Raw genomic sequence first — 17,927 nt, forward strand, 5'->3', positions numbered from 1 at the left:
TCTAACCCAGACCGAGGAGGGAAAATTATTGTGCTAGGGCGCTTAGAGACCAGTCAACAAGCAGGCCCCTCAAGGTTTCTGGATGCAGGCCCTTACCCCATCTTGGGACAACTCTCTCAAGGTTTCCGGCATACCCATCCTTACCCCATCTTGGGATTGTCTGACTTGTGAGGATTTAGACCTCCTTTCCCTACACAAATCATTAATATTATCGTCTTACATGTACTATGAATGTATATGAAATTAAGTATGACTGTCATACATATTGCAGTCTATATTAATATTACTACAAAATTCTGCATAAGAACATTATCAGGCTTCATATATTAAGAATACATATTAAGCACATCCTCATGCATACCGCCAAGAACAAGGATGTTACTGCCTATAACTTAATAACAGTTCTAATTAGATTGACAGTGATTTTACTGGATGCTTTGATTCCTTTCCTTCATATCTCTCAATGTGGGGGAGAGGTCACACCTCTTCATCATGTATGCTCTTTGGCAAGAGACACACCCTTTCACCATTAGCAGCCTTTGAAAAAGTGCAGCTCTTCATTATTTCTGCCCTTTAAAAGTGACACAATCTTTCACAATCAGATCTGCACTTCTGATTTCCAAATTATCCCCTCTCGAATGAGGTTCTCTTCTCCCTTTTATATCCTCCAATATGAGGGAGGAGTCATGCCTTTTCATTATTTTGTCACAACTCTTGACCCTTTATTACAATTTAATTATCTTTTATTAAAGTGTTTTCTTTATTTATTTTTATTGATGATTTCCTTTAAATCAATATTAAATGACTCTTAATTAAACTACTGTCATCTTTTAGTCAGCTGTATGGAGTATAGTTTAATACTGCAATTTTGATTCAATCAGTAAGGCTGTGATCATGCTTTTATTAATGCTGTGATCTGGTACATTCCTTGACAGGTGCATGACAATGCAACTATAATTTGACATGGGCAATTAAATAATGAATATTTTTCCTTATAACACTTTCCAAGGAACATGGAGACACATAATAGCCTAGCCATATTAGCCCTTTTGAAAAATTATTCTCCTAACTTAACAAAAAATTAAATAAATATCTTTTTGGGTGATGCAAGATTGCTCTTACACCTTTGGATGCTTCTGCAACAATTTGCCAAGAATAGAGGTAGGCTTTCATCCTAAACTCGGAAGTGTAATTGAGGGCTTTTGTCCTTTGCACAACTCAATCCAAAATTCCCTTCTATCTTTCAAAGGATTTCCTAGTTGGAGGGAAGAAGCCAAGCCCCAAAATTGGGTGCCAACTTATAAATTGAAAATTTCGTTTTGTTATTTATTTATTTACTTATTTATTTGAAATAGGTCCCATGTCCCAATTTGAGTGCTACTTTTTAAATTTGGGTTTAACTTCATTTTTATTTTATATTTTATATTTATTTGTTAATTAATTAATAAATTTAATTTTTTATTATATTATATATTTCTTTTATATAATGTCTTTTTTGGGTATTTATTTTACGTAATGTTAGTATTAAAATTATAGCAAGATTATTGGCAAGAAAAGGGACATGACAGTAAATTAGTATTAACATGATGATAAATTGTTTCTTCAAAAGTGTGTTTGTTTTCCTCATTTGCATCTAATTTTGTTGCTTTCGTTGCTTCTCTCTCTAATTCTACAAGATTTTCATTAGTAAGGAGGACATCATTTTGTTCATCGATAGTCCTTTCACAATAAGGATCAATCCATAAAATTCTCATCTCAAATTGTTCTCTTGCTAGGTCAATATTTCATTGGGTGAAATGGGCGAATAAGAGAAAAAAATGACTGAAAAATGATGAGTTTTCACTTAAGATTGTCTCTGGGTATGTTTAGGCACTATAAGAGTCTGAGCCTGAGCCTGGGACTTGGAGAGTCTTAACACAGACTCAGTCGAGCACTCAGCCAGTGTTGGCCAGACTTGGTGCGATAGGAAAAAGAACTTGCGAGTTTGCAGAGTCTTTCCATGTACTTGACAAGTCTTCAACTATGGTCTTTACTTTTAAGCATCTTGGAGCCTTGATATTTATTCTAGTTTTGTGCATGATTGAAACATATTTCTTAAATGGAATCCTAACAATATTGTTGCTTGAGAAATCATACATAACTGAAGAAGAAGCAGCTTTAGATGAAGGAATGAAATGTGGGTCTTGGGTGGAACTCTTCTAAGTTTGAACACCAAGTGAAATAACATAATCATAAGACTTGACTGCAACCCACCATTTGGTGCTTGCAATGATTTGTTTCTTTGTACCATGATAAACTTGTAGCATTAAGAGGTGTGGGTGCTCCATGGAGCAACATTTTCTGCACCTAAGTGCAATTTGTTTGAAGTCAACAGATTGACCCCATCTTCTATTGCTTAGCTTTAGAGAAATCCCAGCTAAAAGCCCTTTGGAGAGATCCATCTCCACATACACATATGTATAAGTAGAATATGTGTGGTCAATAGTCTCATTTGAGATATAGTGATACTTTCCTAATCCGTTGCCAATAGCTACATAGAGATATAGTGTCCTTCTAACTCCCATAACTACAGAGGTAGGTATGGTAGACAGACCTATAGAAAGGCTGAGTTGAGAGCCTGGTCCAACCATAGCAGCTAGATTCATATTCCCAGATGATAAGTCAAGCTAATGGCCACACATCCTTCTATATTTGTGCTCGACCTTTCAAGCGAGGCTTTCCCTCTTCCTTCGGTTCCTCCCTACTATTAATTAAAGCAAGGAGAGTGCCTACCAATTAATAGTAGGGGGGCCGATTGGATACACCGGCACTAAGACCTAGCATCATGGCATCTTCGTCCCTTTCTCTGGTGTGTCTCAGTATGGCTCATTCTATTGATTGGATCGTTTAGTGTAGTATTCCAAATTTGTTTGTGAATCAAAGTTTGGATAGCATGGTTTCATGCATAGGAATTCATTTTGGAATACCCAAGGGCCTTCCATTAACACAATCTCCCTATCCAAGAGAAAAAAAAAATTCTCGACATAGGGGTAAATGCTTGTGTCTTCCTCCATGGCTTCTTTTCATCACTTCAGGATCCAAGTATACAGATCAACAACTTGTGCCACAATCTTGTAAATCTGCAAGTGAGGCCATAATCTTGTAGGTTTTCGTCATGGTGAACAATTTTTGCATCCATGCTAACTTCGGGGATGTGATCTGAGAGGTGGAATTAAGGGGTCTGATCACCAAACATTTTGTACCCTTGCCAAAATTGGTTGCTGCTTTGGAAGCTAGCAGCCTTGCATCCCAGTTCAAAGTGCTAGATATCCTTGTTTTTGCAACCATGCCAGTTTAAGATCTGTAGGGGTTTGAGAGCAGAGCTTTGTGAGCATCTTGCCCATTCTTGATTGCATATATATGACTAAATTGGGTGATTATGTAAGAATCATTCATAATCAGTAAATTAAATATAAAATTAATGGATAATTAAGCATAATAATTATTCAAAGTCAAAGATTCAAATACTGGACTAGTTTTTTAATCATCTATAAAATGATTCTACAATTCATTAGAATTTTTGTAAAAGTCTATTACCAAATTTTGGCATAACTATAAAATGAAGGCATTTTACATTATTGGTACAAGTACACATCATGAAATCACAATCAAATCTGAAAGAGAAGAGTAATCAATGTAAACGAGTCATCTACTCTTCCAATCAGTAGTTACAAAGTAGGAAAAGACATCAACTCTTGTATAACAAACCCTCATCCATTTCCTTTCTTTGTAACCTGAAGCTGAAGAGTACTCCATTGGAGAAGCCAGATGCATCACAAAGAATCTAGAAATATGTGGCAAAATGCATGATGGAATCTAGTTCACCACGTGAATCACTGTCAAGTTAACATACCTATATGCTTGTGCAATGCACATCTTATGCAGTCATCCATTGAACACATTTATATGGAGGAAATGTAATCAATCTAAGTAGTGCATGCACCCTTGTAAACCAATGCTATCAATGTTTATAGCATAAAAATATCCCAATCATCTCACAATAATATATAGATATTTTTGTAGGTTAGGTAAACAATACCAAAAGACAAGCTTCTAACTGACTTTTAGTCCTTTAAATTTAATTTGAATAGCATATTTTCAAGGTAGAGATGTCTAATGGTTGCCACTAAGGAATCCAATTTGTAACACAGTTATAATCTAAGTCACCGCGTTCGAGTTCGAGTTCGAATTCGCCAACAATAATATTCGGTTGAAGTTCGGCAAGGGAAAAAAATTTGAAAAAAAATTCGACATTAAATTCGCCTATATAAATTTGAATTTTTTAAATATATAAATAATAAATTGATTAAATTGTCAATATAATATAACATTTTAAATATATTTGAAATAAAATGATCAAATTTATTATTTATTCAAATAAAATAATATTATATTAAATTTTAAAATTAACATAAATTATTTTCATATATTAAATTAAAACTGTTACAAATAAAACAATATTATGATTTTTTTAATACATTATAATAAATTTAAAAAAACATTATAATATAAATATATGTAAAATTTTAACTACTTAATTTATTAATATATAAATAATAAATATGTTAATATTATGTATTAAATAATTGATATATTTTAAGCTTGCAGTTTTTCGTTTATCAATTTCTATTTCATATGAAAAATGATTAAGTGGTATTATGGTTAATTTTCCGTTCATCAATAATAAATTGGAAGGCATTTTTCGTTCGTCAGACCCCGCAGGCATTGTTCACGATGCCCATTCTCTCACAAGCGGGCACTCAAAAAACGGGAGTCTAATTGCTCAGTGCTTACGGCTTCAAAAAATTGTTGCAGTCTGCACGCGCGGATGGAGGATTCTCCGCCTACTGTGGAGGTGGCAAGAAAGACCCAAGATCGTCTGTGGATAAAGCCTGCCCCCCTCATACATTTGACTACTGACGGCCCTAGTTTTGTTCCGTACGAATTTTCCACCGAATTAGAACGAATTTTTAAGATTTTATTGAAATTTGCCAAATTTTGAACTTGATACATCAAGTTCAGCGAATGCGGTGACTTAGGTTATAATTACCTAACTTCATTAAATATTAAGTGATTTAGGGAGAACAGTTCTCACTTCCTTGTTTGTTAATTCTTCCAAATCTTATATCTTTTCCTATGATCCAGTGACAAGCTGTTTAATAAAATCACCCATTTTCATAATATTATACTCATAAATAATGATAATAATCATGAATTTTGCATACTTAAGCCATATGAATTGATTCACAATTTTCAATCTGCAGATTGTCACAAATACGACATCGTTTAAATTGTTGGTATCTTTCATGTCCTTTGGCGAAATTTAGAAATTCAATGCATTCCATAAAGCTAGAAGAATGAAGAACAAAACCCAGAAATACTTTTGCAAAATTCCCAACCATTTAAGGGCATTTTTATCTGCAATACAGCCCACTAAATTCCTATCAGAACAGCAGTTTGGACAAAGAACAGTCCTACTATTTCCAAGTTTGAGAAACTCTCTTCTCGATCAATAGGGAAGGATAATCAGGAACAAAACAATCTTATGCTATCAAGAGTTCCAAGGTTGTAACCTTCATCTCATGACTGCAAGGCCCCTTACAATTATGACACTTGACCACTCTATCAGTGAATGTGCATAATCATTAACCAATCTTTAGTCAAGAATAGTTGTAATGCCTTTGTAATGGTTTGTTGTTTCCAGAATTATGTCTCTCTGCTTTGTTACTGTTGGTATGATATATTGGATCTTTATGCATGTCATTTAATGCGCTTCTTTTCTCGAGGTTACCACTATGTTGCCACAGAGTTTATTTTAAGTTGATAATCATGTACTTTCAGCCCAGTTTCATAAGAATCTGTTTTGACATTTAAACTGGAAAGTACTTTTTCTGTTTGTTTATATTGCACTGTAGTTGTCCAGAATTTACTGAAGCATGTTTGAATTGTATTGCAGTGGCCTCGTTCTATTGAAGTTGTTAATGCTAGAGAGTTGCCGCCTGTTTTAATAGATCGTTACAATGCAGCTGGAGGTGAAGGTACAGCCCTTTGTGGTATATTTCCTGAGATTCGGAGGGCTTGGGCTTCTGTTGACAATTCTTTGTTCCTTTGGCGATTTGATAAATGGTAAACTCTTTTCCCACTGTATTGGAAGCCTGGCAGGAAAGAACTACCCAAAAATTCTGCTTGGGTTTCTTCTTAAGGATTCATCTCAGTTCTCTAACCCGAACCCTAATCATCCAAAGAATTTTCTTAAGCTGTTTGCTTATCTTCTTTGGTAAACAATTTTTCTTTTGTGCTTGAGTATTTTTGATATTGATTGAAATATCATCTTATAATGGTTTCTTGGATAATTTATGTTGTTTGAAATGCAACAAAATATGTGCAATCTGATAACATATTTAATATTTTTAAAGAGTCATTTTTGCAATTTGAAGAATGCATTTTAATGTTGTATTAATTAAAATTGGAAGAGCCATTCTTCTACCAATCTTGTGGTTTGCATGGCTTATCATTTCTTAAAATTGTATTTTTATTGCATTTACTGTTTATGGGCTTACCATTTCTTAATATTGTATTTTTATTGCATTTACTGTTTATGCAGTGCAATATTAAGTAATATCATATTTCAGGAATCAGCTGCATGTTAATATCCATTAGCAAGTCAATCTTTATGACCCTATTTTCATGGGCAGTGGCTCACAAGAATCCATCTAGGTGATGCTCAAAGGAGTTAAGCACTGTGAATTCTCAGTAGATCACCCTTCCCGGTAGTTTATTAGCTCTAGTGCACTTGTGTTGTTCTAAAAAGAGCACTGGTAACATGTGTTTCATTCCGTTTCATGTCCAAACATTTATATGGTATTTCATTTTTTAATTCAAGAATTACTATAATGTTTGCAGTTGATGCATGACTTTTATTCCAAGTACATTTGTTTTGCAGAACCATCCTTTAGTTTTGCCCACATGCAGTGCTTAGGAATTCTATTCATCACTAGCATTTCAAATCTTCAGAAAGATTCTTATTGATGCTGAATGATTAGGATTCCTTTCTGATATTTTTAAGGTTGTATTATTGCGATAATGAAAAGTGAGAACACAGATTAAAAAATGCTAATAGGGGGTTGTCCATTATCATCTCTAAAAATCCACTACCCTCTTATCTTGGATTGGCTTTCATAGATCTATCAAAATTATGCTTAACCCAAATTTTCAGAGGTTCATTCCACACGTCTTTGGGTCTTTTTAGCCTATTCCCAACAAGCCCATTATCTTGATAAGCTTACCTTTTTTTCCTAGAATTTCCTTATCTTTGTTTGTAGGCATATTTTGATATGAGGTTCTAGGTATTGACCAGTTCTGATAACGAGTGCGCTTTTTTCGTCCCATATTCACACATTTGGACTATAGGGAAGAGGATCTAAAGTGACCAAGTTTACGGGATGGGGATGAGGGGCTTCTTTCTGGGACAGATTTTTTTGAGGCAATTTTTGGGGATGGTAGGGGACAACAAAGGGGATGACAAAGGGGAAAACAAAGGGGATGGCAATATAGAAAATAGTGAAAATTAAAAAAAAATATGGAATTTCAAATTTTCATATGATAACATTGACAAGGTATTCATTATATTGACATACGCATTATAGAATCCTCAATGCACAACATTAGAGTTCACATAAGAGTCAAACAAATTAATATTAATAAATGTTAATTGTCAAAACTTATAACTTAATTGCTTCCATGATTCATTGTCAATGTGCATGTTATTTAAAAGGCTGCAAGTTTGAAATGCAAATGTCAAAATGACAAAATCACAAAAAATAGTTATAGAAAGTATGAGGCTTCCCCTAATGGGCAACTTCCAATATGCAAAAAAATTGGCATCTGACTCCAAGTCATTGCTACTGAGGGAATGCTTCATTTAATGAAACTCCAATCAATCCCGCTTGTGTTTCCTTGTTGAAACTTAGTAGCTTCGGTAAGATAAACGATTGAATGAGAGACTTCATTTATCTCTCATTCAATCATCTACCTTATCGATATAACTACAATATAAATATAGACCTCATGATTAAATAAATGAACTTGTCATAATCATCTTATATGCATAATCGATGATATTACTAATGCTGTGATCAGACCAGACTTATAACTATCATAGCTATCATATGATAGCATCGATTGATGCTATCATATGATAACCATAATAGTTATCATCCTAATCGCACATTAATACCGATCATTTATCTGATGATTATATTTTATCCCGATCATTTATCGGATGACTATATTGACGTGCCCCGATTATTAATGGTTATCGGTATAAACATGTTAAATGGTAAATAACGTGACCGATAGTTATCGGTATAACACACGATAAAGGATAAATGACGTGACCGATAGTTATCGGTATAACACATGTTAATGTGGTAATATTAACTGAAGCGGTGCCTATGCACCGATCAAGACATGTCTTGATCGGGCATGTCAAAAGACATGACCGGTCAAGGCATGCCTTGATCGGTGAGCATAGACTATAAGTATATGTCAATGAAGTGCTGTAGATGCATCGAAATAATTAATGTTATCTTCAGCAACCTGTGACATAAGAAACAGAAAATATCAGTAAAGAATAATAATAATATATATAACTTCAGACTTGAACATAAATTTGAATATCATTTACACTCCTCATCAATTTAGGTGGCATCTTTTGGATCAACATCTCATCATAAAATTGGAGTCTACTGAAACTCTAAAGTTTGATGATTTTGGAGTCGTAAAGCTTTGTGCACAACTACCAACTTATTTGCTTGTCTAAAGGTCAGCTTATTCCTCTTGATAGAGTGAATAAAGCTGTATGTGGACCAATTCCCCTTTGTAGTAGAGGAATTGACAACTTGTTAAATTAGGCAAATGGTGAGTGTCCTTAACTCTGGTGTATCCTTGCTGCACCATGTCCACCATCCAATAGGATCAGTTTGAGCTAATATAGCTCTACCTATCTTCGCCTTTTGTTTGTTGAATGCTGGACCACGAAGATTAGTAAAGGCAAGCTATTTTGTGTGAAGTAAACTTGACTCCTCAATTGAATACAACTTTTGAAGGGCCTTCGTCAACCCTTCTTTCACCTCTTCATCATCACAAGGAGGCAAGCTACCAGCCTTTGGTGCATACCATTTGGGATTTAGTGTCATGTCCCTCCCTTACTGAGGTTGGCCTCCCAACATACCTGTTGTGAGGTATTCACACATCGCCCTATTGCAAATAGGGACCCCCACTTTTTCGCTTTCTAGGTTAGTTGCCTTAGTTTAGTTGTTGGTTGTTGTCGAGTCTTTGCTATTGACCTTTTGCTTGTAGTTGCTCAAGAGCTGATCATGTCCCCCTCTTAAGAATGAAGTGAGGTTCAACACTCCCTTTGCCCAGCCAAGGCATAATCCCTTCCACTTCTCCAAGTCCTGTCAGTGGGTGCCCAAACCTGATCACTCCCATTTCCATTTCTCATCATTGCCATCACCATTTCACCATTCCATTTCCTTCTATTTCCACCTCCCTTACCATGCTTCACTTCCATTTACCATATCCTCTACCCACCTACCTTTCTATACTCCATCTATCCTTCCTTCCACCCATCCCCATATCCTAACCTACTTCACCTACATAACCTACCTTAGATTGCCTGACTTCCATCCCACATCCTTAACCTACCCCTTCCATCTCATTCACCTTCCTACCCTTCACCCTACACTCACACTTACATCCTCTACCCTCCATCTCACACCCCTTACCCTTCTACTCCCCTTAGCCTACCCTTTCCCTTGCCTACCACTTTACCCCTACCCCTATCCTATCCTATCCCACCTTCTTTCCCCTAGCCTAACCATTATAATCTACACCCCCTCTACCCTTTCATTACCCCCTTATACCTCCCATTACATTTTACTCCCCTTATATCTTAACTCGTCTCACCAACCCCTTTTACCTCCCACATCCTAAACCTCCTCACCCCTCGTATTTCCTACCTATACCCCTTATGTCTCCCTTTTCCCAAACATCCTCTCCTTCCCTTCCTCACGTGGCATTTCCCATACCACTCTTCCCTTCCCCCACAACACTTCACATTTCTTTAACCATCCTTGCGACATCATTTTTGGGCCCCACTTTAAACTCAAAATAGAGAATTAAATAGGTTTTTTTTAAAGGACTCTTTGCTGCGACGCACTAACTTTTGGATTGGAAATTTAGAATGTTTTTAGCATTGCATGGGCCTGTTGGTGTGTATTTTGTACACTATCAAACACAGAATAAAATACCCAAGGGTACCTTATCCTCTCTTGAATAAAGCCTTGATTGCTGAAGATATCGCGGAAAAGGATCAATCAGGATGACTTCAAGGTTCTTGTATGTAGGGTCTCTACATGTGGATAAGCTCTCTGTGGTATGATGTGATTTGCTGGAATCACAAGGGGACTTACATTTGATGATTGAACGTTTGATCTGCTTTGAATATTGCTGGAACACAGGCTCTTACTAGCTTTGATTTAAAAAAAAGGAAAAAAGATGAGGGCGAGGAAAGGATCTAATCCTAACACTAAGAATGTAAGAGCAATGAATGATCTTTGATGAAATTCTAACTAAGTCTTGTTTTGACATCGCAGGACCATCTCCACAAGGCTAGTGCGATCTTCGAAGGAAAGCTTTATGATGTTCAAATCATCACTGCAGGCATAGACACCATCAGGTTGATGCATATCAATGAAGAAGCGACAATTGAAGTTAAGCTTACGCTGAATGATTCCAGTTGACTACACAAGGCAAGTCTGCAATCAACAAACTGCTAGTAGTATGGATATACGAATTCCACCATCAATCAAGCACATTTCTTCCACTCATCTAATAACATGAAATCAAATACGAGAAGTATAAAGACCATGCAAATTGTCGAATCGACCCATAAATTTTACCATTTCTTCAATGAAGTTACAAGTCTTTTACAACAACATCTTGGCAACAATCTTTGCCTTCTCTCTCTACTCTACTCTAATTGCTATTCTATCAACTAGCTAATCACCTTCTAACTACTCTCTATCTATCTTCTATTAACTGCTTCTATATGCCTTTACAAATGAAATGCCAGGGCTTATATAGTGCCCTCAATACATTTCGATGGCTAAGATCAATTCGAGATCAATGGCCAAGATTTTACAATGAAAACCCTAATTAGGGTTTGTTACAACCATTACATAACATTTAATGCTTGACCAATGATAAAATTGTATTGCTTGGACACATGTCCTCTTTGGAAAATTCAACCAATGGATAGCCGGGGTAGGTACATAGAAGTTTGTGCCACCTCCCATGAGTTGGGTACATTGAATCTAGACATTGTTGAGGTGGACCACACTGACTGGAGAAGTGATGACTAGGATGCCACCTTGTCTGACACTTGTAACTTGGTAGATATTCAACTTGATGTTGTTGAGAAGCTAGCTTTAATTAATTCATCTGGAACTATCTGCTTCTTCAACGAACCCTTTGCTCCGACTTCTTTTGTCTCTGATGTGCAGGATGATTGATGTACCTCGCCTTGGAATGTTGGATTGGAAGAGGTTGCCCTTGATGATGTTAGTCCGAAGAAAGCCATCCTTGTCGATGCTGGATCGAAGAAGGTCGTCCTTGTCGATGCTAGACTGGAGGAGGTCGCCCTTGTCCTTGCTTGATCTTCTTGGAGGAGACCATCCTTGATCTGGCTTGATTTTCCTTGAGGAGAGTCTTCCGACTTGTAGATCTTTCGAGCTTGGGAGTCGCCATCTTGATACCTACACAACATTTCACAATTAATAATATATCTTGAAGTGTAGAAATTAGGATTCAAAAGGAAGATTTAAGATTTTAATTAGGAAACTTCATGATAAATCTTGAGTTATCATTTCCTAATTAACCATGTAATTTTCAAAAACTTGAAGTTCAAAATTCAAAATCTCAACTTTGGGACTGGGATGATCTCGCCATACCTCCACTTGAGAATTAATTCTAAAAAATGATGCAAAAATAGGGTGAATTTTGGCTAGGCGAAATATAGATCAAAGTCCTTCCTTTAGCAAAATGTGCCTCCTTTAATCTTCTCAAGCATCAATTCCACCACCTTTAGTCTTCAACACTTAAGATAATTCGCTCCAAATAGGCTAGCTTTCACACCTGCTTCCTTGCTCCTCAAATCGCACTTGAAATAATGAATGAATGATTAAAATTGCTCAAAACACCCTTACTATATAGGGTGCTCACCACTTCATCTCTCCATAGGCCGACTTGGCAAAAAAGGCCAAAAAATAAATAAATTTGCAAAAACAAGAGGCCGACCTAATAAAATAATAAAACATGATACCTCAAGCGCCCCATTTTCAATTTTAATTTAATAAACATTAATTTTAAATGCCTTAATAATAAAAAAATCGATTTTTTGAGGCTCAAAATTAATTTATTAAATGCCATGCGCCTTTATTAAATGCCAATTTAATTAATTCTTTTTTCTTTTTTTTTTTTTTTTTTTTTCGAAGTTGATGATTTTGGCATTTCATGCGATTTGGAGGATGTCAACGTTGGGATATGGCAAAAATAAAGAATGCATATGTTAAGCGCTCTGGTCCCTTGGAGAGGGACAGGAGCACTTTTGAGTCCATTACATGAATTCTTGATCACATTAATCTTCAATTTACCCTCAAGGCGTAGAATATCACATTTCACTCCATCTTGAGCCTTGGTAATAAAAATATCATTTCAAAATGCAAGGTAAATGGTCATATTTGGAAAAAAGCGCTCTAGTCCCTTGGTGAGGGACGGGAGCACTTTTGCAAGTTGTCGTCAAAATTTGCAACTCTCGCATCTCAATTCCACTTCAAGGCATTTTAAACACTTTTTCAAACTTGCGCCTTGGCCTCAATTTGTCCAACATTGGCGAGAAAGGTGAGATAACATGTTAAGTGCTCTGGTCCTTCAGTGAGGGACGGGAGCACTTCGCCTTGGTCCCTTGGTGAGGGACGGGAGCACTTTTTCAATTTCAAGCTTATCCGTCCTTTGCTAGCTTCCCAAATTATCTTCAATGGGCTAATCCCGTCCTTTGCTAGCTTCCCAAATTATCTTCAATGGGCTAATCATGTCCTCTTCGATTCATTTCAATCACAAACTTGCCTTGGCCTTGCAGGAAATTCACAACTTTTGGAAAATCACTCTGGTCCCTTGGAGAGGGACGGGAGCACTTTTTGTAAAATCGCTTTGGTCCCTTGGAGAGGGACGGGAGCACTTTTTGCATCTTGGTGTATTTCTTTGTTCTTTTAAAAGTTCAATCACTTCCAAGGCATAAAACATCCTTCGTCCTTCCCATCCAAGTCAAGTTTTGCCATAAAATACCAAACAAAGAAGAGAAACTTGAAAAAGTGGCATGGTCCTTCAGTGAGGGACGGGAGCACTTTTTGTCATTTAGGTTGATTTACTCCTTTGTAGACCGCTTAAATTATATTCAATGGACAAAACATGCCTCCCTTAACCTCTTCAAATCATAAAATCACCTTAACCTTGCAAAGATAGTGCAAATTTGAAATTCAGTGCTCCGGTCCTTCAGTGAGGGACGGGAGCACTTTTTGCTCTCTAAGCCAAAATGTCTCACTTTTCACCTCGAAATTCCTTTGATAGGGAAGATTTCATCTTACTTCACGCTATGAATAAAACTTAATGTCCAAAAGAGGTCTAAAATTGTGCATATAAAGAAAAGTGCTCTGGTCCTTCAGTGAGGGACGGGAGCACTTTTTACCTTCTAGGCAAAAGCTTCATCATTTCATTGTTTTCAATCAAGTCTGGATGGTCTATCATGTTCGTTTCGTCCTTCACCATGCCTTTGATGTCTCAATTTAACCAAACAAGGCCAGGAATGGCTCCAATAAGTCTTTTCGCCTTTGTCCTTCAGTGAGGGACGGGAACACTTTGCCTTGGTCCCTTGGAGAGGGACGGGACCACTTTTTCCTTCAACCTTCAAAATTCACCATTTTTGTGCCTTCAAAATCTTCAAAAGTATCAAGTCATGTCCAATTATCATTCCGGAAGACCTTGCACAAAACAAAATAGAAAAGTTAGTGACAAATATGCATAAAATAACATTTGTGCTCTGGTCCCTTGGAGAGGGACGGGAGCACTTTTGTCCATTCTGGCTAAAATATTCAAAATTTAGGCCTCCAATCATTTCACAAGGCAGAGTTAGGTCATCTTCAAGGCCAGGAATCAGTTAGCAAGCTCTTGCAAAATAAGAAATTGCACTTAGAATGAAATTCGCCCTGGGCCTCCAATGAAGGACAGGAGCACTTTCTTTGTTTCAGGCATCATCTTGCCTCCGAAATTTGATCAAAATTTACCTAGGCAAGAATATACAATTTCATCTTCAAAATGCTAACACTTAGACAAAATTTGAATTTTCCCTCAAAAAACCCTAACTAGACCTATACCTGAGACATATCTGACTTCCTGACAGACTTATCTTACTTCAATAATCAACCTTCGGAAGGACGCTTAATAACTTTCAAAATTTGACTGGACTCAGCTTGAAAAATATTCGGAAGAAACCCTTAAGGTTTAGCCCTAGCCCAGACAACTCACTCACTCACTCAAAACCCTAAAAGCAGGAGAAGAACAGGCAAAACAAAAGCGAAAAAAGGGTGTCCCCATTTTAATGAGGCGATGTGTGAAAATGTCACAACAGGGCCCTACCAAAATTTTGAAATAAAAGAAAAGTTTTTTAAGGAATTTTAAATAAAAGGGAGAGCATCCACCTCACTCTACCCCTTCATCCCTTCCACCTTATTCCCTCTGTGGCACTTCTTTACCACACCACCCCATCTTCTTTGCCACAATATCCTTTTTTCTATTACACCTTTCCATTCCCTTTTCACACCAGTGGCATATTTGGGCTCCACTAAAACTTTAGGATGGAGAATATAAAGATCATTTTACTATAAATTTAATCCAAATCTCCAGGTTCACAAGAAAGATTCGCTTCAAAGGTGGTGAAATCTTTTTTTTGAAGACATTCTGCATACAGCAGCAACTGTGATATTGATCAAATTCTGTTCGTTTTGAGGCAGCAATCTTGATCTTTTACTTGAATGATAATTATCAGAGATCACCCCAAAGGCAATCTGATTCACTCACCGATATATGATCAAGGAGATTTTGTTTTGAACTCAGGCTTGAAGGACCACGATATTGAGTTTTGATACTTCAATAGTGATTGAAAGGGCAATGAATTTGTCACTCTTCAGCAAGTTTGACCTCCAAGATGGCAATATAAAGTTCAGATCTGAGATTTGAATCGTGTCATTGGTCATCCAAGTCCAATCAAGGTGGCTTCATTGGAAATGATATTGTGCCTTTGAAAGTATGACATACCAGGCCAGCTAGTTGACAAAGCTTTGAAGGTTTTCAATTTCACTGATCATGTTTTGTTTTGCAAAGGTTCCGTAATCTGGCCTATCATGTTTGCAAAGCTGCCTGAGTTAGCTGATCAAATGGGGAGATGCAAAGCTGCCCGAGTTAGCTGATGAAATGGGGAGATGCAAAGACATTCGAATTAGCTGATCAAAGTGTCAAGTTGCAAAGGAGGGCATTAAAGTTTTTCATATCATCAAACTACAAAGCAACATCAAATGGCCGCTCAAGTCAGAGAATGCAAAGAGACTTCAAAGACCGCCTAGCATCCTTGAAATGCGAATGAAGTTTAAAAAATTTGCCTAATGTAATAAAAAAATCTGACTAAGTGTTTGAAGGGCAAATGAGAAGTTTAATTCATGTTCGGGCCAATGAGAGCGCACTTCACAAACTGAAACAGAAGAGTGTATTTCACAAATTGGAGGATATGAGCGCATTTCAGCATTTCACAAATCACCACAGATGAATGCACTTCAGCACTTCACAAATAGGAAGGGATGAGCAAATTTTATGAACATGTTAAATGGAGCGACTTCATGACTTGGAGAAATCGAGCGACTTCATGTTTGAGAGATTTCAAGCGAACTTCACGAGTTGAGGAAATGGAGTGAATTTTATACAAGTGAACTTCACGAGCTGAGAAAGATAAGCTAACTTAATAAGCAAGGTGAGAGAAACAAACTTCATGTGCATGCCACTTAGAGTGATCTTCATGCTCAAGCCCACATGAGTGAATATCAACTTCATGAATCAAGATACATGAGCGAATTTTAACTTCATGTTTGAGATAAGCGAACTTCATGTAGGGGGCTTCAAGGGCAAATTCCAACTTCACAAACCAAGGGATATGAATAAACTTCAAGAATTAAGACATGAGCGAACATCATGATTTGACCTACATGAGCTAACTTCACAATTTGAAGGATATGAGCGAATATCACAAATTAAGCTTCAAGAACGAATTTCCAAATGAGTGAACTCTACTCCATGTATTCTTAATAGAAGGCGAAGTTGCAAGATTTGGAAGAGCCATTTTGAGTTGAGGGAAAATGAAGGAGAGCAAGTTTAAAAGACAAGGGCAACTTAATAAACATTAAGAGTGGAGTAAACTTCAAGAGCTCCTCTCTAAGAGCGAAAAACAACTTCCAGTGTCCCTTCATGAGGGCAAATTCCCTTTATATACTCTTATTAAACCTATATATCAAGTGTATTTGATACTTGCTTGTTTGTTTTGTAGGAGATGAAGAAAGAAATACGAAGATCACACAAGAAGCATTCACTTAATCTACGACATCAACGACGTGAAAGGAGTCACAAGAGAAGGAATTCCAAAAGAGAGGGATAGTGGTGACATCAGAAGTACATCAATACTTCAAAACCAAGACCTATAGCGAGCATGATTAAAGAAGCAAATAGTTTTAGAAAAGTTTATCAAAGTTTGCTTCTCATCATCATCATCACTTTAAGCAAACTAGATAATGTTGAGTATCAAGAGATATCTCTCAACATCCCTTAATGATGATGAATCAAATCAAGTCTACAAAGTGCAAGATTGAGGTGGCGTCCCAGTCACTATTCCTCTAGTCAGAAAGGTCCACATCAACATGTCTAGATGTAATGCAGCTAGTTCATACATGGATGCACGAAATCCGATGTTCCTACCCTCAATATCTATTGGTTCACATTCACTAAATGTAATTTTCTCATTGGCTAAGAAGAGTTTGTTGTAACAAACCCTAATTAGGGTTTCATTGTAAAATCACGGCCATTGATTTCAAATGGATTCGAGCCATTGAATCGCATTGAGAGCACTATAAAAGGATCAAGTCTCTCATTTGTAAAGGTTAATAGCTAATAGTGCATAGTTAGTAGCAAAGAAATATGAGAAGAATAGAATAGCAATTAGAGTAGAGTAGGAGGAGAAGGCAGAAATTGTTGCCTAAGTTGTAAATGAACTCCATTTTCATTGAAGTTATGGTGAAGTGTGTTGTTTCTTTACAATGTGCATGGTTTCTTGTTGGATCTTCATGTTAGATGATAAATAAACTAGATTGAATGGAGGAATTTGTTTAATGTATTCATGTGGAATCCATCTAGTCCATACGTGGTCAAATGGAATGATATGAACTGAACTTCAAATTGTTATACGTCCATTGTTTATGCATTAATTTGGATGGTAAGCAGTGTTCGATGGTAATGATTTGAACATCTTTGAAATGTCCTTAGAATATTGCACTGAGCTTGTGTCAAATTGTTCAGTTTGATGGTGAGACCTTGTTCAATAGGATTCCATCTAATCATTCACCCATCTTTCGGCATTCTTAGGATTAGAATAGACTCTCTCAACCCTTCATCTTTTGCCATTTTTTCAAACTCAAGTTAGTTTAGGATATAAAAAGCATCGCCATATTGAAATA

General features: G+C 36.6%; 1 protein-coding gene across 1 annotated transcript in view; it reads left to right on the forward strand.

Annotated features, from left to right (window-relative positions):
• The window catches only part of LOC131027603 (nuclear pore complex protein NUP155), a 114,576-nt gene that overhangs the window by 11,783 nt on the left and 84,866 nt on the right, over positions 1–17,927 (forward strand). Inside the window, exon 3 of the mRNA XM_057957672.2 lies at positions 5,996–6,165. Coding sequence (XP_057813655.2) covers positions 5,996–6,165 — 170 coding nt within the window. The remainder of the gene's footprint in view (positions 1–5,995; positions 6,166–17,927) is intronic.

Source organism: Cryptomeria japonica, chromosome 8, assembly GCF_030272615.1.
Source record: "Cryptomeria japonica chromosome 8, Sugi_1.0, whole genome shotgun sequence".
NCBI classification, from domain to species: Eukaryota; Viridiplantae; Streptophyta; class Pinopsida; order Cupressales; family Cupressaceae; genus Cryptomeria; species Cryptomeria japonica.